The sequence below is a fragment of the Pelobates fuscus genome, chromosome 13 (assembly GCF_036172605.1).
Source record: "Pelobates fuscus isolate aPelFus1 chromosome 13, aPelFus1.pri, whole genome shotgun sequence".
Taxonomy (NCBI): domain Eukaryota; kingdom Metazoa; phylum Chordata; class Amphibia; order Anura; family Pelobatidae; genus Pelobates; species Pelobates fuscus.
The window spans coordinates 22,385,981-22,410,802 of NC_086329.1; the positions used below are offsets into that span (position 1 = coordinate 22,385,981).

The 24,822-nt window shown below is 42.6% G+C and overlaps 1 protein-coding gene across 4 annotated transcripts in view; it reads right to left on the reverse strand.

Moving 5' to 3' along the window:
- The window catches only part of CEP128 (centrosomal protein 128), a 188,918-nt gene that overhangs the window by 20,485 nt on the left and 143,611 nt on the right, over positions 1 to 24,822 (reverse strand). For 2 of the 4 annotated variants that reach the window (XM_063439721.1, XM_063439718.1), the window contains exons 21-22: positions 22,712 to 22,735; positions 6,850 to 6,927 (exon numbers count right to left, since the gene is read on the reverse strand). In XM_063439721.1, the coding sequence (XP_063295791.1) occupies positions 6,850 to 6,927; positions 22,712 to 22,735 (102 nt within the window). The remainder of the gene's footprint in view (positions 1 to 6,849; positions 6,928 to 22,711; positions 22,736 to 24,822) is intronic. The other 2 variants (XM_063439720.1, XM_063439719.1) reach the window with 2 other exon arrangements.

The window sequence follows — 24,822 nt, forward strand, 5'->3', positions numbered from 1 at the left end:
GTGACAGAGTATTCCCCCTAGAGGCCCTTGTAGCCAAGCTTAAGTATGGATAGGGCGGGTGACCCATGTGAGCTTGATTCTCTTACGTGCACTACTCATACCCGGGAGAAGCAAATTCATTTATTTATTTGAAAGGTATTTTCTTTATTTTTATTTTCTTCAGCTTCCATCTACCAATTACAAAAATATACATGCTACCTGTACCGAGGTGAACAAAGTATAAAATCTGGGTTGAATACCATCTTGGGGTATACAGTAGTATGTCATGTTAGAAATTTGCTAACATGTTATAGGAACTTGCCCTTTGCTAGACCACGTTTTAGATTATGACATGCACAATTTATAGCATTGTTTCACTATATATATATATATTTACACTTAGATACTGGACAAGTTAAACTCCACTATGAAATGTGAGATTCTCAGTCAAAGAACGTTTGTCATGGCGTTGTGGGTTGGGCTACCCTGCGAATTGTAGCTAATGGTTAAACGCACTATAGTGAAGCACTGACATTGCAAGCTGAATAATGGAGCTCATTCATGCCAGCTCCATTCAGATCATTTTCTCAAGGTCTCTCCGTACAATATTTCCACTTTTGTTCCCTTACACCGGAATATTTCCTTAGATCGCTGAATACAAAGTGTCCCAAAGGCCTATTCATTACAAATGAACATTGTTCAAATTCCTTGCAGTTTCTCAGCTCATGGGGTCGGGAGTAAAGAAGGTAGCACCCCTTTGTCCCCGGTTTCTCCTGCTTCTGAACAACTATATTTTTGTTGACTCTTTTGAATAAGACTAATCTGATCAGACATTAGATCTGTTGGGATGTGATGTATCCCTCCCCTTTCACACAGCACTGGCATATTTCATTTGGTTAACTAATGAGCTTTAATAGGTACACAGCCATTCAATATTATTCATCTGGCTCTTTTTGGCGCAATCTATGAAATATTGCACTCTCAGTCTTTGATGTTTGTATTTCTCAGATAGAGAATGCATGCGCCTCACAAAAATAAATATAAATAAATATATATATATATATATATATATATATATATATGAAAAAGAAAAAATGGGAGGATTAAATCTTTACTCATAACACTGTCAGTCTGGGGTGACTTGTGAATGGGAGCTGAAACATAATTGGATAGCACTATGTTATGGTGTAATGGCTACCAGTTGGTATGAATTGTTTGAGGTCAGTGGAAATCTTCAATGATAATTCCTCTATCCCTGTATTTTCAATTTTTAAAAAACAAAACATTTTTAATTTGCTGCATAACAAAAAAGTCTATCGACTCTCACGGTTTTAGGTTCTTACTATATATAGGGTGAGGAAGAGGCAAAAAAATGCCTAAAATTCAAAGTATAATCAAAGAAAATTAGACCTGTGCTGCAGATACTCCACACTGAAGTCCCAACAGTGTATATACAATCAAAAAACAAACAAGAGTCCTGCGCAGTCATTATAGGTGTGCTCACCCAGGTGCTACCACAATTTATAAGAGGACAAAGTTAAAGTAGCAAACGTTAAAGGCAGCAGCCCTTTCTCGATGCTAATAGTTTTAGGTTCTCTGTCTAAAGGGACTGATTTCCCTTATTTATATCATTTTCCAATGGACAAGATGATGGTCATGCTCCACAATTCCCTCCTCTCCTTTCATAAAATTTAGGCTCTGTGGCTTGAATATGATCAGGCCCATTAGAGGCAGTGCTCGAGATAACTTTTTTTTTTTTTTCCTTGTCACTCAGTTTACCTTTACCGTAGCCCTTTTCTTCTCTATTTCTCTTTCCCCTTTTGTTTTATTGTTCCGTTATATGCAGTAAACTTTGGGTTTTGTGTAGCTTGTCTTTAAATAAAGAATCAAAAAGTCTATATATTTTAGTAGAGTGATTTTCTGACACAAATTGTTTTAAAGTGGCTCTGTCACCTCAAAACATACTTTCTCCTATTGTTCCCTCTTTTCTTCCTCTTTCCCAATACGTTCTTATGTTCTGATCTATTTCTCTTTAAAACATAAGACAAAGCAGGGACTACTTTGTCTTTTATATTTTTCCTGCGCTTGACAATTGTGACAAATGGTGCAGCTTAAAGGGACACTACAGTCACCAGAACAACTACAGCTTATTGTAATTGTTCTGGTGAGTATAATCTGTCCCTTCAGGCTTTTCGAAGTAACACTGTCACAGTAAAAACAGTGTGCAGCACTGCCATTCAGTGTCTCCACCCTCTGAATGGAGACACTGAACTTTCCTCATAGAGATGTATGGATTCAATATATCTCTATGAGGAGATGTTTATTGGCCAGGGCTGTGCGTGCTGGCTCAGCCCATGATCTACCTCCTTGACAAGCTCAACCAATTCTATGTGAAAGCATTGCAATTGGCTCAGAACAACACTTCTGATGATGTCAGCCAAACAAGCCGATCAGGGACAGACCCTGCAGTAGCTGACTGCAAGGTAAGATTTTGCTATATTTATGAGAGCAAGGGGGGCTAGATGTTTTGGACTACACCTCCCATGATGTTTTACCAGCATTATGGGTGTAAGAGCATTATGGGGGATGTAGTCCACAACATCTGGAGTGCCGAAGGTTGCCTATACCTGCTATAGAGTCAGGAATACATGTTTGTATTCCTGACCCTATAGTGTTGTTTAAGGCAAGCACCACTTCCTTTGTCAAGCTAACTTTCCCACAATACTCACCTCTATGCTGTCCTTCCTTCTTTGCCTCATAAAGTTTTCAAGTGCCACTTATGGCCAGTTCCATTTTCATCACCTGCTGCTTACTGGGCATGAGCGGCCCTCTCCAAATTGCTCTCCCATTGCATACTGTGGGCAAGAAAAGGCAGTGACCTTAGGTCACTGCCAGCTGCTAGAACAGGGCTTAACAAATTTGCTTGGAGTCTGGGAGCCAGCTAAAAATGTTATGAGCCAAAAATACTATTATTACCACAACCACTATAGCTTAAAGGAACAATATAGGATCAGAAACACAAACTTATTCCTGACCCTATAGCGTTAGAAACACTATCTGGCCCCTATGGAAAGCATTGGATTTGCTGAGGTTGTCAATTCTGATGATCTTAGCCAAGGAGGCGGACCCAAACGCTGCCCTGGGCAATCAGCACCTCCTCATAGAGATGCATTGAATCAATGCATCTCTATGACGAAAGTTCAGTGTCTCCCTGCAGTGGGTGGAGACACTGAATGTCAAAGAAGCACCTCCAGTGGCCATTTGAGGAGTGGTCACTGGAAGTGTCCCTAGGCTCTAATGTAAACACTGCATTTTCTCTGAAAAGCCAGTGTTTACTGCAAAAAGTCTGCAGGGACTCACTATACTCACCAGAACAACTACATTAAGCTTTGGTTGTTCTGGTGACTATAGTTTTACTTTAATGCAGTGGTTATGGTGTTGATATCCTATCCCTGTAGGCTTTTCAATGTAAATACTGACTTTTCAGAGAAATGTAATGCGATTAAATTGCTGCCTAATAACACCTCTATTGATAGTCGCTCAGACGCCACTAAAGTTGATTCGTACGTTCAGCGTCTCCTCAATTTGCATGGAGGTGCTGAATGTCCCCCATAAAGCACTGATTAGTGCAGTATTTTGTTGTGCATGTGCAATAGCCTCCCAATGATATCCTACGAGAAAGCATTGACTTGGCTGAGATCATCAAGATTGATTATCTCAGCCATGAAGGTGGGGCCAGCCATGGCAAGACGAGCATGGTGTGGGAAAAAAGGTGAGTAAAAACGCCTTTCCCAAGCAATCGAAGGGTGGCCAGTAACCTAAAAAGACACACATACTGATACTGACAGATTTTCTCACACACTCACAATATTTTTGTTTTATTTTAATTTATATCCACCCAGCCTCCTTACCTTTGGGAGAGCTGGAGTGGATTCTGTCCCTGTGGTGCAGTAGGCGTGTAATCTTCAAACTCTTTTCGCTCTGTTCCCTCATGCGCTGTTTAATTATGTCATATTCTTGCTCATGGCATCATAGCAGGGCGGTGTGCATGCAGGAGAAGAGCAAAACCTGCAGGAAGACTTCTGCTCCTTCGCCAACCGGCTCCACCCTCCCCTGACCAGCTCCCTCAGCCTGACAAACACCCAGGGGCAAGGACAAAATTCCTATTCGCCATGGCGACCTGGGATTTATCGAGCCCTGAGTTGGAAGATGGTTGCTCCAGGAATGACTACCAGGGCCGGACTGGCCCACCGGGATACCGGGAAATTTCCCGGTGGGCCGCGGCACCTGGGGGCTGCGCTGGGAATGTATGTGCCACCGGGTGGACGGTCCGGGTGGCAGCCTCACCGGTCCGGCGGCACTCCTGTCACTAATGCTGACTCGCTGGGGGCTGAAGGAGGAGGGAGGAGCATGTCTCTGTACCATGCTCCCTCGCGGTTCCCACAATTCCCAGCACAGGAACCGCGAGGGAGCATGGTACAGAGACATGCTCCTTCCTCCTCCTTCAGCCCCCAGCATTAGGAGTGCCGCCGGACCGGCAAAGCTGCAGCGTGGAACGCGGCCGGCCCCCCTGACTCCTCTCAGGTGGGTGGGGGGAGAAAGGTAGAGGGTGCAGAGACAGAGGGGGGAGAATAGAGAGACATAGGGGGAGGGAGAGTGCCACACTGAAAGGAGGGAGAAAGAGACAGAGGGGGGAGAATAGAGAGACAGAGGGGAGGGAGAGTGCCACAGGGAAAGGAGGGAGAAAGAGACAGAGGGGGAAGAATAGAGAGACAGAGGGGGAGGGAGAGTGCCACACTGAAAGGAGGGAAAAAGAGACAGAGGGGGGAGAATAGAGAGACAGAGGGGGAGGGAGAGTGCCACAGGGAAAGGAGGGAGAAAGAGACAGAGGGGGGGGGATAGAGAGACAGAGGGGGAGGGAGAGTGCCACACTGAAAGGAGGGAGAAAGAGACAGAGGGGGGAGAATAGAGAGACAGAGGGGAAGAGATATGTGGGGGAGAAAGAGACACACATGGAAAGGGGGGAGAGAGACAGAGGGGAAGAAATATGTGGGGGAGAGAGAACCAGGGAAAGGGGGGAGAAAGAGACAGAGGGGAAGAGAGATGTGGGGGAGAGAGACACAGGGAAAGGGGGGAGAAAGAGACAGAGGGAGAAAGGAGAGAGACACACAAGGGGAGGGGAAGAGAGAAACAGAGGGAGAAAGGAGAGAGACACACAATGGGAGGGGGAAGAGAGAGACTGGGAAGGAGAGGAGAGACCCCCCCCACGAGGCTCTCCCCTGCCAACCTATCCCCCCCCCGTTCCACAGGCACCATGCGGGCAGCCGGCTCCTCTGCGTCCTTCTCGCACGAGCACTGAGCGTTGCCGCGGTTACCATGGCAATGCTCTGGCTCTCACGAGAGTGAACTCTAGCCCTAGAGCTATGGGCTAGAGTTCACTCTCACCACTGCGACCACCATGAATTCCTGGTGGTCGCAGTGTTGAGAGTGAACTCTAACCCCATAGACACACTGCCCCCACACACACACACCATACACATTGCCCCCCACACACATTCACAGCCCCCCCATACACACATTTCCCCACACACCCTACGCATTCACACACTACACCCCCCCCACACTGCACCCCTCACACATTGCACCACTGCTCCTATACCCTACTACAGCCCCCTATCCCAGCAGACCCCAGGTAAGTTGTCAAACTGTTCTTAAACGGTTTGACTTCTTACTCTGTGAGGAGGTCCCAGCACTCCTTGCACCATAACCACTACACAGAGCAGTAGTGGTCATTGTGCATGGATTTTTTCTTTAAATAATGTACAAGTGCCCCTCCCGGGATCAGGCTCTGGATCCTCCACTGGTATAGGACATGTATATTAATGTGTAATGTCCATTTATATATGCATAATACACAGCGAAATGTCATTGATATGTACCATATGTAATGAGCAGATATTGGCCCAGTCTTGTTGCTAGGTGCATACTCCAGCACAATAACATATTTAAAGTGAAGAGCGCACCCACAGGACTACAATATAAATAAGATAATGTCATTTTTTTACAGTTGTGCCCTACATACATTCACCATTTCAGTCCCATTACCAAGCTTTCCTTAATATGTCAAGGTAGTTGGACTGAAACATTGATTACACGCACGTCTGCTTAAACTAAATCAGCACTTTTGTTTATTTTGAAGCCTATGAGTGCTTTTTTTTTTACGTTGGAGTAATATTTTTTTATTTTAAGTTCTCTTTTCTAACTCTGTATCTGCACACTATGCTGGTGCGACGCATTATGGGGCTGGTAAATATTTTTTTCCAGGGCTGCTTTTAACTCCCAGTCCGGCCCTGATGACTACCCGGAACAGCAAAGATTGCTAAATTTAAGGTATATGGGGGGTGACTAGCGAGCAAATAAACACTGATTGGGGCACTGAGGAGTTAAGGAAGACGGGGAAACCATTATATATTAATCTGACAGAGCCGCTTTATCTCTCTACAACAGTGCAGCAATTGCTAACTTTGATTGTTTACGACATCATGGATATTATAAAATACAACATTCAGGGATATAATTTTTAATTTGTGGGGTTACAGAATCTTGATCCAAGGAGTGATCTAACTGCCACCCTTGGGTCGAGAAGGAATGTTTTCCTAGTTTGTTGCAAAATTGCAAACCCTTCAAACTAGGTTATATTGCCTTTTGGATCAACAGAAAAAAACTGATGTGAGAAAGGCTGAACTTGATAGATGCATGTCTCTTTTCAGGCTATGTAGCTATATAACTTATAATTTGTGAAAGACCATCACTTGAACAATCCTGTGTTCCACAATAGAACGTAAGTTTCCAACATTTGTCTATACTCACACTAAGTTGCTTCATGTCGTCTAAAAGACTCAGCTTTTCAGGGACAGACTCGAGGTGATCAAGAGCCATCCGTGTGCTCTGGGGAGAAATCAAATACAAACGTTTAGGTACTTGATAACAACAGGTTCATTTATGAAAGATGACTTCCTTACAAAGTAACCCATGTACCTAAACATTAGGAGCAGATGGACTAATCTCCATTTAACAGTCAGCATGTTACATAGTAACCAACCCGATTACAGGTAATTCAGGTAAGTGAAAAATCAGGTACTACTCAAATTGCTGTAAGCCACTTCATGTTAATGCATTCAAGATTAAAAAGGCAGCATATTATTTAACACATTACTTTTTACCTATTAACCCCTTAAGGACCAAACTTCTGGAATAAAAGGGAATCATGACATGTCACACATGTCCTGTGTCCTTAAGGGGTTAAATGCTTCCCAACAGGAAATTATTTGAAGTGGTCATGGTGCTTGGAGTCTGTATGTAAACATTTCTCTTTGAAACGCTGCATGTACCAAGTTTAATGCCTCTACTGTTGGAGGTGTAACTCCAACTCCTGCAGCATAATTCGGGTGTCACCAGCAAGCCCTAACCAGAGTTCAGTGATAGCTAATGTCATGGCTGAAGTCAATGAATGAGTGGAAGGATCGGCAGCTGACTTCAGAGATGACCCAGTGACTGGTAGGTCCAGTTAAGAGGAGCAAAACCGTTGTAAATCTATTTGCCCTACTGCCAGGGAATTTTGTGGTTATGTTGGCCGGAGTAACTCTCTAAGTACATCATACTTGGAACGGTGGTGGTGACAAGGAGAGTTTTGCAATGTATACTGCAATGTTTTGTGTGTGAGGGGAGTTTGTTGTGTTTGGGCTTGGGAAGTAGTGCATTTAAAAAAAACATTTGGCTTTTTTATATTTTTTATTATCCCTGAAACTTAAGAACAGCACACTGTTCTCACAAATTAAATGGTATATGGCATTGACAAGCCCATACACATCGTATTCATCATATCGCCTGACCAAGAAAGCATCAAAATGCTTCAGCATTGACTTTGTTCAAAAGCTTAGAGATAACTGTTTACTTTCTCTGCCTTTAATCTTTTAACATTTCTTATATTCTGTGACGAAAGCCATTTTGCCACTGGGTTTTGGAGGGGACTACTTGCCAGCCTTTTACCCTGTGGCTATGGCCCCTTTAATTTATTTTGGCTGAGAGACCCTAATTGTGCCTATTGACACTTTAAACATTGGGTCTTCGAACTCCCGAACAGTCAAAGTGGCCGCCATTCGACCATGTGGTGGCAGCCATCTTGTTCGCATGGACTAAAACCGCGAATAGACTTCAGGGGGACTTAGCCGCAAATGCCCTGGAACTATTTTCTGCATGAAAACCTTGCGGCAAATCTAAAATCAAATGTTGTTCACCCAGATCAGAGCTATCAGGGGTTGTAACAATTATGGGGATATATTGTGTTGTGGGGTACTTATGGTACTTTATAAAAATGTGTGTTATTTCTGCCTGGGGATAATTAAGTTAATGCATTAACTACCTTCATTATAACACAGGCAGAGGGGAGGGATTGTTTACTGTATGTGGATTTGTTGTTCATTGTTACATTGTTACATTGTTTTTATTGGTCAGTACAGTTTGTAATGCGGTTATCCATCAGGTCCAGGGGGTGTGCCTCTGGCCTGAGGAATTGTATATAAAGCCAACCTATACCATTAAACCTTCAGACCTCTTCACCCTCAATACTGAGTTCTGTCTCTTATTGTAGGGAGCTGCTATATCACTACCAGGGATTGCTATACTCGTTATACTTCCTTGGATAATCACTAGCTCATGTAAGAGCTGTTCCTGTTACGCTCTCTGAAGGAAGAGAGGTTCACCCACTGGAACCTGGAGCCTTGTCGTAGGTCCAGGGTGGGTAGGAGACGGCGAGAACCCAACCAAGCTGCGGCGGTTTGTGGGGTCTGCGGTACTTATGGTATCTCGAGAAGTGCTTGCAGCCCTTGGTAAGCACTAGGAGCATCCGTCGGCGGAGGTACCCAACCGGGGTACAGGAAGCTCCGTTACAGATTCAATTACATGAGGCCTAAATTAAACATATCTATGAAGGCAGCCATTTTAAAGCTTTTATTCCTGTTATTTGTTATTAGCAGGAATTGGTACTTGTTCACATATAAACACTTGAACTTTGCCTAACAGTTGTGGCTTTTTGTTTTTTTTTTCCTGCTTGGGCCTTTTTTCACCACAGTTCATGAATCGCTCACCTTTTTATTTAGTGTGTTGATGCCTTTGAAATGCTTCACCTGACCTATGTGTTCTGAACTTCTGTACTCCACTCTGCTGTGCACTTACAGCAGCTCTGTCACTTCTTTATTAAATACTCATGCTGACTGCGTTAGAATGTTATTGAAATTCCAATGCAATTCAAAGATACCATAAGACAAAGTACAGACTACTTTGTCTTATGGACAAGCCTGATATTAACAAAAGGTGGAGCTCTGCTGTCAAGTTTTATTCAATCCCAACAGCCACCATAAGCAGTCAGTCATAGTCTTGAGACGTGATCTATGAAGGGTCCTGTGGGATCCTACATAGACCATAGTGCACAGTACCGCGATGAAGGTCTGTGGGAAAAAAGATGGTGGTGATCACAAGGCATAGCTCAAAGGTAAGTCAACTTACCTTTCGCTGCTCCCTGTGGCCACCTATCCCTAAATGGAGATGTCATCCTAAGGGGTCTTTGAAAGCTATTCAAAGACCTCCAAAAGTGAGGGGGGAGACCCAGAAAATTGGAGGAGCAAGATTTTCATCCTCTCCAAATTGGATGTGTATGTACCCCCGCTCCCCACCCAGCAATTACTTCATGGTTTGTAACAACACATAAAAAAATTGTTCACCCAGTAAGGTTTTTTTCTCTTAATAAGCAAAAGTTGCATATTAAAAAGGAGCCGTCCCCGGCAGCCTCCGTGCGCAGATAACACCGGACAACAACTACTGAAATTATTGTTATCATTACTGAATAATGAATCACACCAGCTGGCACTATATCCCATGTCAACTTCATTATTGACTGTTTAATACACTTTATTTCATCCATTATTGCAATACAGAGTCATAAAAAGGTTCTGCTTCAATCTGCTGAAATATAAGTAATCTCTTTAACCTTTAGAGTTTTGAACCCTTTGATTGGGTTTTAGAGGGGGGCACTACACAGAGAGCAACTGAACGGAGGCAATTGTAAGAGGGTCTCCATTGCTATATTTCACACTGATTATGAATAGTAGCCCTTGGTTTGTGAACTTGGAGTGGGGGGCCCCCTCCTGTCTAAGCACAGCCCTGCATTTACAGAATGCAGCTATGAGATATTCCAAGAACTGTCCTGTACAAATCCAGGAATAGACTTGTCAGCATGTACTGCTTTTGCTTCATTTTATAATCCTTAAAGCAAACTGTTTAGAAATACAGAGTGACAGATGCAAGACCGCCAAATAGACAATACAGATATTGTTTTGCTAAATGTGTAACACTAGCACCAATTTGATTCTAGTGATTTTCCCGTTTGCCACAGCTGTTTGTAGAAATAGATTCCCAGTCTTACCTTGATTGGATTTGTAATGGTAGTGATGCTGAGACAATATCCAATAATACATTTAACACTTGATCTAACAATTTCTACATATAAGCAGATGACCTTGATAGATCACTGAATTTACATTAGTTCTGTTGCAGTGGACTTTTTTTTAACAAATACCCTCATTTTACCAGTGTTTAAGGGGGGGGGGGGGGGGGAGATATTTTATTTAAATATACTATATTTGAACATTTACTTTAGTTTTCTTTTTATACATAAGAAAAGTAGTTGGTACTATGTATGTAGACCATGACCTCTGGCAATGGACAGAGATTAAAGGTAACCATAACAAATATATATTTTTTTTTCCTCAGGTCTATAAATTTCCTGCTATTACAGTCACCTCTAACCCACCACCTTTTCAAAATGTATGCTTACCCAATGCAGTTCAAAAATGCAATCTTAGGGGGCGGGACCTGACCGTGGAACAGAGAAGACGCTAAACGCATTAGCTCCTGTGATCCACGGCCAAAAAGCCGAAACAAAGCAACCAATCGGGCCAGAACGTCCACCCAGCGTGCAGTGACACCGGGGGGTACATGTAGATACCAACCATGCGGCATATCGAACCCCGTTCACCCGACACGAAGGTGAGGCCTACCTGGATGGCGGGCACTGGAGAGACGGCCGATCTCCTTATGCCACGACCGACAAAGCTTCCAGCCATGAGCCCCAGTCCCCCCCCCTCTGGGCCAGTGGGGGTCATCCCGGTCTACCCTCGTAAGATACTCTTGCAAAACGATGGGAAAGCGACTACTACAAAGAGACCGGCAATTCCCGCCAAACAGCCTCCTAAAATGGCGGATACAGCCCACACAACTTGCGCACAACTTGCCTGGCTGGAAACTGAGCAGCGACTCAATCAAATCTTCACCTCCTTCTGGCAGCGGTTGGAAGCCAGAATGCAGCCACGGGTGTAAATACCACCACGAGGTACCCAGCGGAGGGCAACGGATGCTACTCCTACCCTTAAGCCTGCGACACCTAAGCATCAGCGGGGAGCCCCCTCGGGATCACAACCGAGCTACGAGAGGACTAACCGCAGACCGGGGCCCAGGACCCGGAAGACACCGCGGAGCAAACCTGCACGACACCCTCACAAGCGACCTATGCCCTGGAGGGATAGAACCAGCCCGATCCAGCAGACGAATCTGAAGGGTTTGAGACCCAGAAAGGCGCCAACATCCAGACAGCGAACAAGGCACTGCCCGACCTGAGGCAGGTGACACCAGCACTACATACAGCCACACGGCCATTAAACCCATCGACCACTACACTGCCGCAAATCATAAGGGCTGTGAGTCCATGCACACCGAGGGGATACATACAGCCCAGGCACGGCATCGGCTGACCCCACAGAGCCTAAGACCCAATATAAGGCAGGACGCTTATGTTGATTAAAATAATTATTTTACCACGACCGACGACCCAGCTCACAATACCTGGACTCTCGTTCCACACGCAGGTGGCAATGAACAATACTGGTTTAAAATTAAAATCTGAGCATACACCAGGCTACACAGCTGACATATTGTTTGCTGCAGCTTATCTTTCACCATTTTTTAAATTTTTTTTAAATTCATTTGTACAATTTTCCCCATTTATGTCCATGATTTGTCTGCCCATGCTCTCATCTATTAATGCTTAGACCATAACCTAACACGTAAAATGTGCATGTAATATGTAAATACTCCTGCCTTGTTTAAATTGCCACTCCTGTCATCAGGTCTACGACCAAGTCTAGCAACTTCCCCTCACTAGTTACTCCAGACTTATACTGTCTAGCCTGTTTAGCCTGCATGATGTATAAATTAACAATGTGCCCCTACTTAAACAAACTACCTTATCTTGACTCGTGTTTTTTCTACAAAATCGTTGTTAGGCTTCTTCGTTATTACTAATTTACTAATATGTCTCACGAATGCCGAGAAAATATTTTACTTGTGGTGTATTTCAATCTATTTCTTATTTCTTTTGCTATAATTTACTTTGTCTAGACAGTACATCCTATGGTAAATATGCAATAGATGCGCAATCTAGACATATATTTCCAGCTCATAAGATAATCCTCCACTGTTTAAAAAAAAAGAAAATGTGCACTGTACATAAAGCCACACTGTTGTTCACTATTGTTTATTGATAAGATTGCACCAGCTATTGTGGCTGTGCAAATCTGTTTGTCAATCCATGAACAACATAAAGAATTAAAAAAAAAATGCAATCTTAATATAGTCCCCTTTATTTTTATAACCGAGAAATGCCAGCTCTGCCTCCTTTTTTGTCAGCAAGCATGTCAACGTTTTCTTGTCCAATCCAGTTTTTGTCACAGAGAAGCATTGTTGATGAGAAGTGCATGTGCCATACTCCTCCAATCAAATGCTCTATGAGAAGCATTGATTAAAGAACGGAGGTTTACTCTATTATAGTAGTGGAAAGGTGAGTTCTACTTACCTGAACCTATCCCTCGCAGGTGCCACAGTCTTCTTCTGGTGGATCCTCTTCAGTGCACGGGAAAGCATTACATCTATGGAGGATCCCTGGAGATACTTCATAGATAAAGGTGACAGCTGGGGAGATTGACTCTTCTAGCGTAGGAAATATACAGAGACAAATTAGTCTTCTCTCTGTATATCTTTTGACTGGGATGGAATTTCTGTGAAATTCTAACAGTCAAAATGAGTAGAATCTTTCTGAAATACAATTTTGTTCATAGGGGGTTATAGTGCTGCTTTAAAACAGTCCTCTGTCTCCGATTATACTCACTCTTGGGACGGATGTAGGCAGTTAAATCATTATCCACTTGTTCTCCAACAACCTTGACGAGTTATGGCTTAGCTATGCTCTAGGAAACAGTTACCCTTCTACTAGAATGCTCAATGCAGTAATCATTGTGTGGGGACTAGGCAACACCTTGTTCCATCTATTCCTTGTCTGAGCACTTGATCTTTAGAGAAGGGTTACACAGAGCCATGGTTATCCTATGACAGTACTGTTTATTTCCGGCTAAATCAATAAACCCAGGACCAGAAATGTAGAATTTGTATAAGAGTCAGTGAACTTTCACAAACATTGACTGAAGAGAACTAGATCTGCATGTTGTTCGATAATACACGGTTTCATTACAAGCATGTTTAGTCCAATTATCTGTGGAACGTTTAAATGATATGAGCCTACAAGGTCAGGATTTAGGGGATAAATTTGTATCAAATGCTAAACTTAATTTGCCTAATGTGTTTGGTTGTCGCATATCTTATATATTCAATTCAAATGGTTTGCCTCCAGCTAAAGAAAATTGGAATTTGGTGGAAATAAGCACATTTGCCTTAGAGAGAGAAAAAAGAAAATAAAAACAGGTTTCACTTCTAGTTTCTAAATCTGCACTTGTATCAAAGCAGCACTGTAAAAAATCATAACACAAAGAATGTCATGTAGCACATAATATAAAGGCAGTCAGCCAAAGAAAATTGCACAGATGCATTATATAAACAGCATGCCACTGAAAGTGCATCGTCTACCAAAAAGAGCCAACAGAAAGTGGGGCAATAACAGTAGCATAGACACGTCATATTCACCATACCTGCCACAGAGCATACACTGCCAACCAGGAATGAAATATGTAAGGGTTTAATATTAGCAGAAACAACCCATCAAGAGTGCACAGAGTGCCAGACAGTCATACAACAATGAGAAGAAATATATCGTATAAAGAGTGTCAGACACAGAGAGCATAGGCCCAATGATATATGCAACGTGAGCAATAAAGAACAGAACATCCATGTACCACTACGTTGCATAGCTCATCTAGGGGGATAAGAAAGCTGCAGCAAGAGCTCTCCTTATTACATTAAGGAATACTTCAGGGGAATGTAATCTATGCTTAGGGTGCGCAAACTAGGTTGAATGGAATTATCTGTTGTTTTAGTCTATGTTTCTAGATCCTTTACCAGGATTATATTTGTTCTGGCAGTAAAATATTCATTGTGATTTTAGTGTTTCTTATCTGTCCCCACTTAAAGGAACACTATAGCATTTGGAATACAAATCTGTATTCCAATAGTTATCGTGTCCCTGTCCTGAGTGGTCCCTTCCACCCCACATAGAAAGGCTTAAAAACGGGCTTTACTTAACTTGTTGCAGCATCAAGGCTTCCTCTGCGCTGCTTAGCTATCCTCCCCAGCAACATCACGGAGGAAGCATGGTATTGGGGACTTAATGCACATGAGTGGAGAACTCCACACATGCATTGAAATGTTCCCATAGGAAATCACTGAATCAATGCTTTCCTGTGGGGCTACTGTGTTACGTGATTGAGTTATACTCTGTCAGTGTAGCGGAACCGCCTCTAGTGGCTGTCATACTGACAACCACTAGATGTGGACTTTAACCTGCAATGTAAACATTGTGGTTTCTCAAAAAACTGCAATTTTTACAAATTGCGTGTCAACTTTTAATGCCCAAATCCTGCCCCTTCTTTTTTTAATTCTTTATTTTATTTGCAGAAGATTGGTTTCAGATCAGGCTCTACTTTCTTAAATTGAGTGCTGAATCCAATGACTTGCTCACTGCTTTTGCCTCATTCTCTCTCTGCCACTTTCTTATTAAATAACACATACCTACACAGATATTTGCCGCTGTGCAACAGTTACAATGACTGTAGAGCATTGAACAATATGCAATCAAACAGCATGCAGAATAGTGTACCAAACTAGTTAACTTTTGTATCATTCAAGCAGGGCCGCCATCAGGGGGTGACAACCATAACGGTTGTCACGGGCCCGGCGGCCCTGGGGGGCCCGGCCACCCGGGCCCCACGTGTAGCGGCGGAACTGCGGCGCCCGCACGCTGATGGGGCCCATCGGGTGGCCTTAGGGCCACCCGATGGGCCCCATATCTTCAGGGGCCCGGTCAGCGCTGTGGCCGTGGTATAGCGCGACGGGCCCCTTTAAAAAATAAATTGCCGCCGCAGCGCAAGTGCTGCTGGGAAGAAGTGGTCACTTCCTCCCAGCTCAGGGAGTGCCCGCCCGCCCGACAATGAAGAGGGAGAGCCCCGCCCGCCCGACAATGAAGAGGGAGAGCCCCGCCCGCCCGACAATGAAGAGGGAGAGCCAGCCGACTGACAGTCCCATCAGCCCCAGCCAGCCACCCTCCTGCAAAGACAAGGTAAGAAACAGGAGGATGGCTGGAAAATGAGCTCTGTGTGTGTGTGTGTGTGAATGTATGTCTGTGTGTATGTATGTATGTATGTTTGTGTGTATGTATGTCTGTCTGTGTGTATGTCTGTTTTTGTGTATGTCTGTCTGTATGTCTGTATGTCTGTTTTTGTGTATGTCTGTTTGTGTGTGTATGTCTGTATGTCTGTCTGTGTGTCTGTCTGTCTGTGTGTATGTCTGTCTGTCTGTGTGTATGTCTGTCTGTGTGTCTGTGTGTGAATGTATGTCTATCTGTATGCATGTCATTATGTGTATGAATGTCAGTGTATGTATGTATGCGTGTCATTATGAATGTGTGTATGTCTGTCTGTATGCATGTATGTCTATGTGTATGCATGTCAGTGTATGTATGTCTGCATGTCATTATGAATGTGTGTCTGTATGAATGCATGTATGCCAGTATGAATGTATGTCATTATGAATGTATGGATGTCAGTGTCTGTATGAATGTATGTATGCCAGTATGAATGTATGTATGTATGTATGCATGTATGTCTATCTGTATGCATGTCATTATGTGTGTATGAATGTCAGTGTATGTATGTCTGCATGTCAGTATGAATGTGTGTATGTCAGTATGAATGTCTGTATGTCATTATGAATGTGTCTGTGTCTGTATGTCCTTATGCTTGTGTGTCTGTATCTGTTAGTATGTGTCTGTCACTATGTACGCCTGTGTGTCTGTATATGTGTGTATGTCTCAGTATTTGTGTGTCAGTATGTATGCCTATATGCGTATCAGTATGTGTGTCTGTTAGTATGTATCAGTGTGTGTGTGTGTGTGTGTGTGTATCTGTGTCCTTTTGTATCAGTGTGTGTATTCCTGTGGGCGGGATTTGGAGGCGGTCTCTGTGGGCGGTTTTGGAGGCGGGCCCCCAGGGGCCCAGACCCTGAGCTCAGTTAGGGGCCCCAAAATTTCTGGTGGCGGCCCTGCATTCAAGGCATGCAATTGGTTCAGAATATGACATTATGTGAGTCCTCCACCAGTATGTACATGTACTATATCTGTCTATTTTATGGTTTTGCACAAAAGATTTCTGGGAAAGTTTAGACTGCTCAACATAAAGTGGATGCACCAAGGTGATCTGATTATACTTGGAGCTTCAGGCAAATACATAAGAAATGTGAAAACAGCAGGTTTTACATACTCTGTACTATCCCTCCAAACCTGTGCTAGTTTGCACGTATCTATATCCCTATACATGCCTAACGTCTAATGAGTATCTCAAAATGTCTTATGTGCCAAGTTCTCAGCATGCTATTAAGATTTGTGTTACTGGCAATTATGTTTGTCATGTTTGTGATCAGTTCATACTACTGTTGGCGCTACTGTATGTATCTGCTCACAAAAATGATAATCTGTTTTAATTAATCTTTAAGGCATATTGGGGACTGACATAAGGCACAAAGAAGGAGTAGTGGGTGCAACTGTTTGGGTGTCTCAATATTTAATGGGGGTGTGATAGGAAACACCTAAACCTTACAACAGCATATTATGCAACTTTGCACTTGACTCCTCAGGGAAAAATAAACTGCACCCTCCTAAATGAAAACTGATTCAAGGCTGCATGCACACAGTTTACAGTTTATATACAGTCCTTTGTGACTGTAGCTATGAGGTGTGATGTAACATCAATGGAAAACTTATTGTAGTGCCTCCGTTAAGGGAACTAAATTAAATGTGTGTAATGGACGGCGATATTTCACAAATGATTTGAATATGAAACAATCTTGCCGGTTCAAACTTTGCTTACAGATTTTCCTTAACTTTAACGTGCAGCTATTTTTTGTGAAATGAAGACAGTAGAGATTTCCTATTCAGGAAACGTCTTTTGTGTTCACATAATTCAATTTAACAATAATATTCTATGGTCATGTGGCGATGCATTGCATGCAGTAATAATACAAGTGTCTTCATTAAGGCATAATAAAGCAATATCTTTGACTAGACATCTCAAATGTTGCCTGAGGTTTTGGACTCCAATTCTGTTTAAGTTTAGTCTCATTAGTGAGCTGTGATGTTAATAGAAGGATTTTCAGGTGCTGAAACTTTTACTTAAATGACCATCTTATCAATTTTCTGGATGTCATCAATATCAGTAGCTAATGTATTTTCCCATAATTCAAAGGCAACTGTACATTCCAATTGTTGGCCTTCTTGTACGGTGTGCCCTCTACCACCCTCCCATGACATATAGCTTGTTAGAAAGTTACAGTAATCTGAATGTACTTTATTTTTTATCATGCCTTCAAATGTATCTTTGTAAAATGCATTCTGAGACTGACACAAATGTTCATTCTGTTCTTAAGTTAACATAAGTTATTGGAAGAAGTAATTTTCCTTTTGTACTGGTACTGCTGGAGGTACCAATTTGGTATGTTCTGCATTTGAAATAAACAATACTCTTTTGATTTTATCGCACACGTGTTCTTAAGTAGGTTTTTTTTCTCCTCATGAAATTATGTTCTCCACTGACCCTTCAACGTAAATGAACAGACATTTAATTCATCATCCGTTTCATTGAGGCGTATGTGTTAGGCTGTCCATCCAAAATTCACTAGTTTCCCATGCATTAAATGGTAAATCAAATATCACACGTTCCTACATTGCTCAGTGGTGTCCATTCTCTTCCATTAAGTCTCTTTTTCAGAGTGAAAGACTTAAGAACATTTTTTGTTTTGTATTTTGACACAATATATAAGAATTTCTTTTGAGTAAGAATACAAGCAAATATCTCTTTCAGTTGTTTTGTAATGTTGTGTTTTAGACATTGTATGAGATTAATCATTTTTGCTGCGCCTGTACCCAAGTCTGTAAGTGTCCTTCCTTCAGTTTCAAACTAAACACAATGTCCAGTAAGTCTTATTTAGAATTTGATGTCGCTTGCTCAACATCTACAATATTTTAAATCCTTTTGTATCCACTTGTTTGGTGTTCTATTCCACAATGGAATATTTAAGTGTCACATTTTGCTACAATTGTAGCAACTTTTCTTCTGATCTACTGTTCTTGCATCGCAACCTTGTATTTCACATCGGTTTCACGTATTTATGTAATATACTTAATCTGCAACTTGTGGTGACACAAGCAAGGACACTTGATCTTATTGATTTTAAAAAATATTTTGAAGGACATGTGTATGTTCCATGGTTGCTGCAGTGTCCATTTCAGATTGCAGTGTATAAGGTTTTCAAGTGTGTGGGCTGTATTTTGCTGTTTGTATGTTTTTGTTTTTTTGCTTGCCCACTATAAATTTCAATTACTAGACTATTAATGTAACTACATTTATATTTCCTCCAATTTATATGCAGATCTACAGAAACACAGGAGCTAAAATTAAACCTTTCCCTAGTAAGGTCCTAGAGCTGAGTGGCAACTCCATAATCTTCGTGATAGCACAGCCGGAGTTTCCAGTAATTTCCGTTGTAGTTATGACTTTAACTTGCATTGACACGATCTTGAAACAAGGAAGGATAGCATTCCAAAGTTCCTCTTTCATAGACAGAAGACGGCATTGGATTGTTGTGTTGGCATAAAATTGAGGCAATAAATATCCACCCCTACCAAAGGAGTTATGTTGGGACTTTGTGTTCTGTTTTGCTCTCTATGCTGTGGTTGCTAAATATATTTGTTTTGTGACTAAGAACTTAAATTGTGGAGCTTATGTCTATCTACTGTCCTCAGTAATTCCTTGCTGTCCACTGTCAACCCAATGGGCTCAGTCTAAGGTTGAAAGATGTTCAGGTAGAAGTGGCTGGTGTCATGTATTGTTGATCCAATTCCTGATTAGGATAACTTTGTCATGGTGTTGGCATCCATGTTTTTAGTCATTATAAAACTGCTCTTTTCCAAGTCTCCAAGTTTTAATTGTATTATCACCTACCAATCTGACACTGCTCATTGACTGCCAGCATCTCATTGTGACATTCCCAGCCAGCATTATTGACCCAATATAAATTCTAACCCTGTGTAACCCAGCAAGACTACAATAGCTTAATTTTGTGATTCTCTGTCTGGACGAACATTACTATGATAATTCTGGCATCAAACGCCCCCACCTTTTGCACTCGTGGTCAGAATGGTGTAAATTATCATACTGCAAGCAATGGGGCTCTTTCTCTCGGATTGAAATATTTTGGAGAGCTCCACATAACTGTCTATAGGATGCTTTGATATTGCATATGCTGCATTTGGAGTATACTCTAAATGCACCATTTTTGGTGCATACTGTAGGTTCAAGTTGTTTTCATATTAACATTCGCTACCACAAAAGAATGACATGGTAATATTGGAAGCCTTTGTTTATAAATAGTTTGTGGAAAATCTTTGAAATTATAATACAATTTCAAGATGATAACACTCATACTAAAGGAACTACTGCATTCATGTGGTAGGGATGGAGTTTTATACCAGATGCCTGTAGGCACTAACTTCTCAGGTACTACCTTTAAAAAAAAGATATAATATCCTAATCAAATATTTTCTATAGTGAAGATAATTCTATATAATTAAATATTTTCCTCTTTGGGCAGTGTGTTGTTAGTACTGTGCCATAGAGAGAACTTGGTAGCCCTATAAACCACTCAGCCTTTCCTTATACATGGAAATTAATTGATTAGTAACTTCCTCATTCCAGACCTTGGATTTAACTCTGTGATAAAACTAGCAGTCCTAATGATAGAGAGGAAACTGCAATAAAATCTATGTCACTATGTCCTATGTCACTATAAAGGTCTCCTTCGCTTTGCTGCAGCACCAACAATTCTCGGTCATTCTATTTATGGGATGGAAGATGAGCATTTCTTTTATTGCATTGCATCAGTCCAAGACACATTCATGTGTGAGTGTTAAAACACCGCCTTTATGGCAAATTCCCTGCCAGGAGACCCTGAAAGATATGTGCCACTTATTATGACTCATTGTCAATTACTGCAATCACACAGTCACACAATTACAGAGTGCAAGGTGCCAAATCCTTAATCTCATGAATTCATTTCCGTAGAAATTAGATTAGTTCATATTTTAAGGTGTGAGTCCTGCTGACTCAGCTCCTTTTCATCCAAAGGTGCTGTCCTAGTTAATAATGTAAATAGTCTCTATCATTTTTTCCCCTTTTACTCAATTGAAAATATGTGTAACAGCTTTGCGGATTGTAGCAAAAATGCTTAAATTGAGGGAAGCTGGAGATTCTGCAGAATATACAAGGTCACAGTTCTCAGTGTTTCATGGAAGTTCCATTTATGAAACTGGTAGATGGAAAGATCTAGTACAGCAAATTGTTCATCAAAACTGTACATATACATAAAGCTAGCTGTTATACAAAAAAAGGAAAATGTTAAATACACCATACTCACACAGACCGCTTCATCTCAAAGAAGTAATCTGTGTTCAGTGTCCCTGTCCTTTCAACCATGCCATGTAAACCATTGCAGGTTTTTAAAACTGCAGTGTTTTACATGGAAGCCCTTGTCTATTGGTTATCAGTATGCCGGGGTAAAACTCATGTTACATGCAAGCTACTATATATGGTCAGTGGCGTATACACAATCCATGGGGCCTCGGTGCGAAACTGATCCATGCCCCTCCCTCCCCGACAGACACACGCACAGACACATACATACAAACAGACACACATACATACAAACAGACAGGCACACACGCATATACAGGTAGACATACACATACAAAGACACATACAGACAGACACATACATACATACAAACAGACAGGCGCGCGCGCACACACACACAAAATGTTTGTCACCCTCCTGTTTCCAACTTTTAGGTGCAGGAGGGTGACTTTTCCTGGGGTCCAGTGGTAGCTCAGGTTGATGGGAGTCAGATTTCCCACTTTGAATCCCTCCTCTGCTTCCCGCGCGGGCTCTGTGTGATTGGTGGGAGGAGTGACGGGCAGTCACTTCCTCCCAGCATGTGATGTCATCACAGGGGGCCCTGATGATTAGAGTAAAATTAGAACACTCCTGGACCTCAATAATGAAAGCTGAATGAGAGCTACAGTGGAACCATATGAAAAACGAAAAGTTAAAGTCCCATGACAGAAATACAAAGTGGGCTAAGTGTCACACCAGCCACGGGTTATGCTTCCACGCAGCGCGTTCCCATGCGGCTGCTCTGGGTCCAGTGGGTTACGCAGCATCACTTGCTTCTGGTGTGTTAACTGATGCTGGCCGCTGTGCAACGAAGCCATTTAAAGGCTCCGTCTAAGAGTATAAAACGGAGGTGCGCGCATTATTGTGTGTATGTTGTGCATGCATGTTCTAACGTCATCTGATCGTTATTTAAACGTAGTCATTTGTTCAGTGCCCTGTCGTGGTTTCCTTTCTGGTAATCCGGGAGTGCATTTTATACTATTGATTCTACTGTGTTGTTGACCATGGGCTTGTACCTTGACTATTGACTGACTGACTTTTAAATGAGATGATTAGAACAGGGGCAGCATTGCCAGACTGTATCTGCCAACAGGTGCATGTCTCATTAGGGCATATACCCCGCAGAAGATTGTGTCTCCTTTAAATATATATGTATTGGCAAAAACAACTTTATTTAGGAGGGTGGATGGCCACAGCGGAGGAATAGAAGGAAACAGCACCCCACTCTCATGAACTACCTAGTTGGCACTCACCCATATTTTGTACCGATGCACCAGTTGAAATGAGTTGGAGTACACAGCACTGTCAGTCGTCAAGAACATTAAAAGGGAAATATCTATATCCCACTGCATTAAAGGCCCTTGGATACAGCACTATTTATAAAAAGTGCAAGAGTTTGTATGACGTCACATTTACAATACTCAGTTTTGAGTATGTGGCAGAAGCGAGTTAAAGTTTAGAGAGTTCCACAAATATGGGACAACTTTGGAAAAGAGAGAATTTGATGAAAGGTGCTTGGTAATAAACAGCAAATTTGGAGAGCACAACAAAACATTTGAACTTTTAAAAGGTTGTATTTTCTGAGAATATACAGTTCATATGACACCCAATGAACTCACCCTTTCTAGATCCACAATCCGATCCTGTTAAAGAGATGGAAAGATATTAGGTAGTAGCTCAATAATAACTGTAAGCAACTACAAGGTACAGCAGAAGATATTATTTTGAAATACATATTATATAACAATATATCAAAATTAATGCACGCCAAAGGCTACGGAAGTCACCCATTTTTATTTTTGCATTATATTCAGTTGTTCCATTATTTTTAAAAAATAGAAAAAAAAGGATTACAATGTGCCACAAAGGAAATATCACTCAAATATACAGAGATACTGTACATTCTGCATAGTAAACAAGTTCACATTCAGCTTGTACTGCTCCTGTCTTTACATCAGGATTCTGCATTGGTCATGGCTTTGGGATCCCTGTGACCAGGGCAGATTACTGCCAAAACGTTAGGATCAGTTCCATCTAAAAGTGACTCTCTCACCCTCTACTGTGCAAGAATTACGTATCATGATAATATTGTGATACATTTATTGCAACGTGTTTCTTTTTGTTAAATGATCTTATAGGTCAGGGGTAGGCAACCTACGGCACTAGTGCCATACACGGCACTCGAGGTGCCTTTGCACGGCACTCAAGGCTGCTAGAGCCAAACAGGCTCTGGCCTATCAGGAGTCCCAGTAAAACTTCAGATATCTGCAAATCCGAAAAGGTGGTGAAGGACAATCCTCAATTTATGCATTGCAGCACGTAGAGGAAGTGATCTCAGGTCACTTCCTCCCAGCACTTGTGAATGGGAATCCACACAGTAGTAGAGCAGCACGCAGTTGCTGTTGCAGCTCCTGTCCTTGACATGTACCTGGCCGGCCTGGTCCCCAATGGAACCCAGAGAAGTCACCCACACTGCTAGATACACACAGAAATGCAGCATAACCCTCCCCTCATACAAATAATATGGACAGCCCACACACAAACATACACACAATCCGCAACACCACTAACAATCCACATACATGCACACAACCCCACATGCAGCCTCTCACATGCAATATCCCAATAAGCCCCCACACACTACCAAACACACAATGTGACATATCCATCCACACACACAATTTCACTAGCAGCCCCCATACACAGCTTACATTCATATGTATCATACACAGTACCATAAACTACTCATGAACATATACAATATAACAGCTCATATACGCAGGGCTGTCTTTAATGTGGGGCAAACAGGGCAGCTGCACCGTGAGCCCCGCTGGCCTCAACTATTTTTCACCCCCTGGCCGGTAATCCGCACACTGAGGAGGCCCACTGGCTGGCCCATGCACAAAGGGCCACCCGGTGGGCTTCTATCAGCAGGGGTCTGGTTGCGCGCTTAGGCGCTTTAACAGCGCGAGCGGGCCCCTTGCTTTTTGGCAGCAGGCTGGGAGGAAGGGACGGCCGTGCATCACTTCCTCCCACAGAGAGAGGAACGCGCGGGAAAGAAGAGTAGGCAGAGTGGAGGGGGGCTGGCCGAGAGAGCCAGACCCCACCTCCCAACACCTTCAGCCACCAGCAGGAAAGGTAGGAAACTGGAGGGTGGGTTTAAAAGTGTAAATTTGGCGTGTGTTAGTATGCTTGTGTGTGTGTGTGTCAGTATGTCTGTGTGTGTGTCAGCATGTCTGTGTGTGTGTCAGCATGTCTGTGTGTGTGTCAGCATGTCTGTGTGTGTGTCAGCATGTCTGTGCGTGTGTCAGCATGTCTGTGTGTGTGTCAGCATGTCTGTGTGTGTCAGTCAGCATGTCTGTGTGTGTCAGTCAGCATGTCTGTGTGTGTCAGTCAGCATGTCTGTGTGTGTCAGTCAGCATGTCTGTGTGTGTCAGTCAGCATGTCTGTGTGTCAGTCAGCATGTCTGTGTGTGTCAGTCAGCATGTATGTGTGTGTCAGCATGTCTGTGTGTGTTAGTATGTCTGTGTCAGCATATCTGTGTGTGTGTGTCAGTATATCTGTGTGTCAGTATGTCAGCATGTCTGTGTGTGAGTGTCAGCATGTCTGTGTGTGAGTGTCAACATGTCTGTGTGTGTCAGCGTTGGGGTTGAGGACGTGATTGCACGCCTTGGGAGGGGGGACAGGGTCCAGGGGGCCCCAAGCAAATGCTTTGACCAGGGTCCAGTCA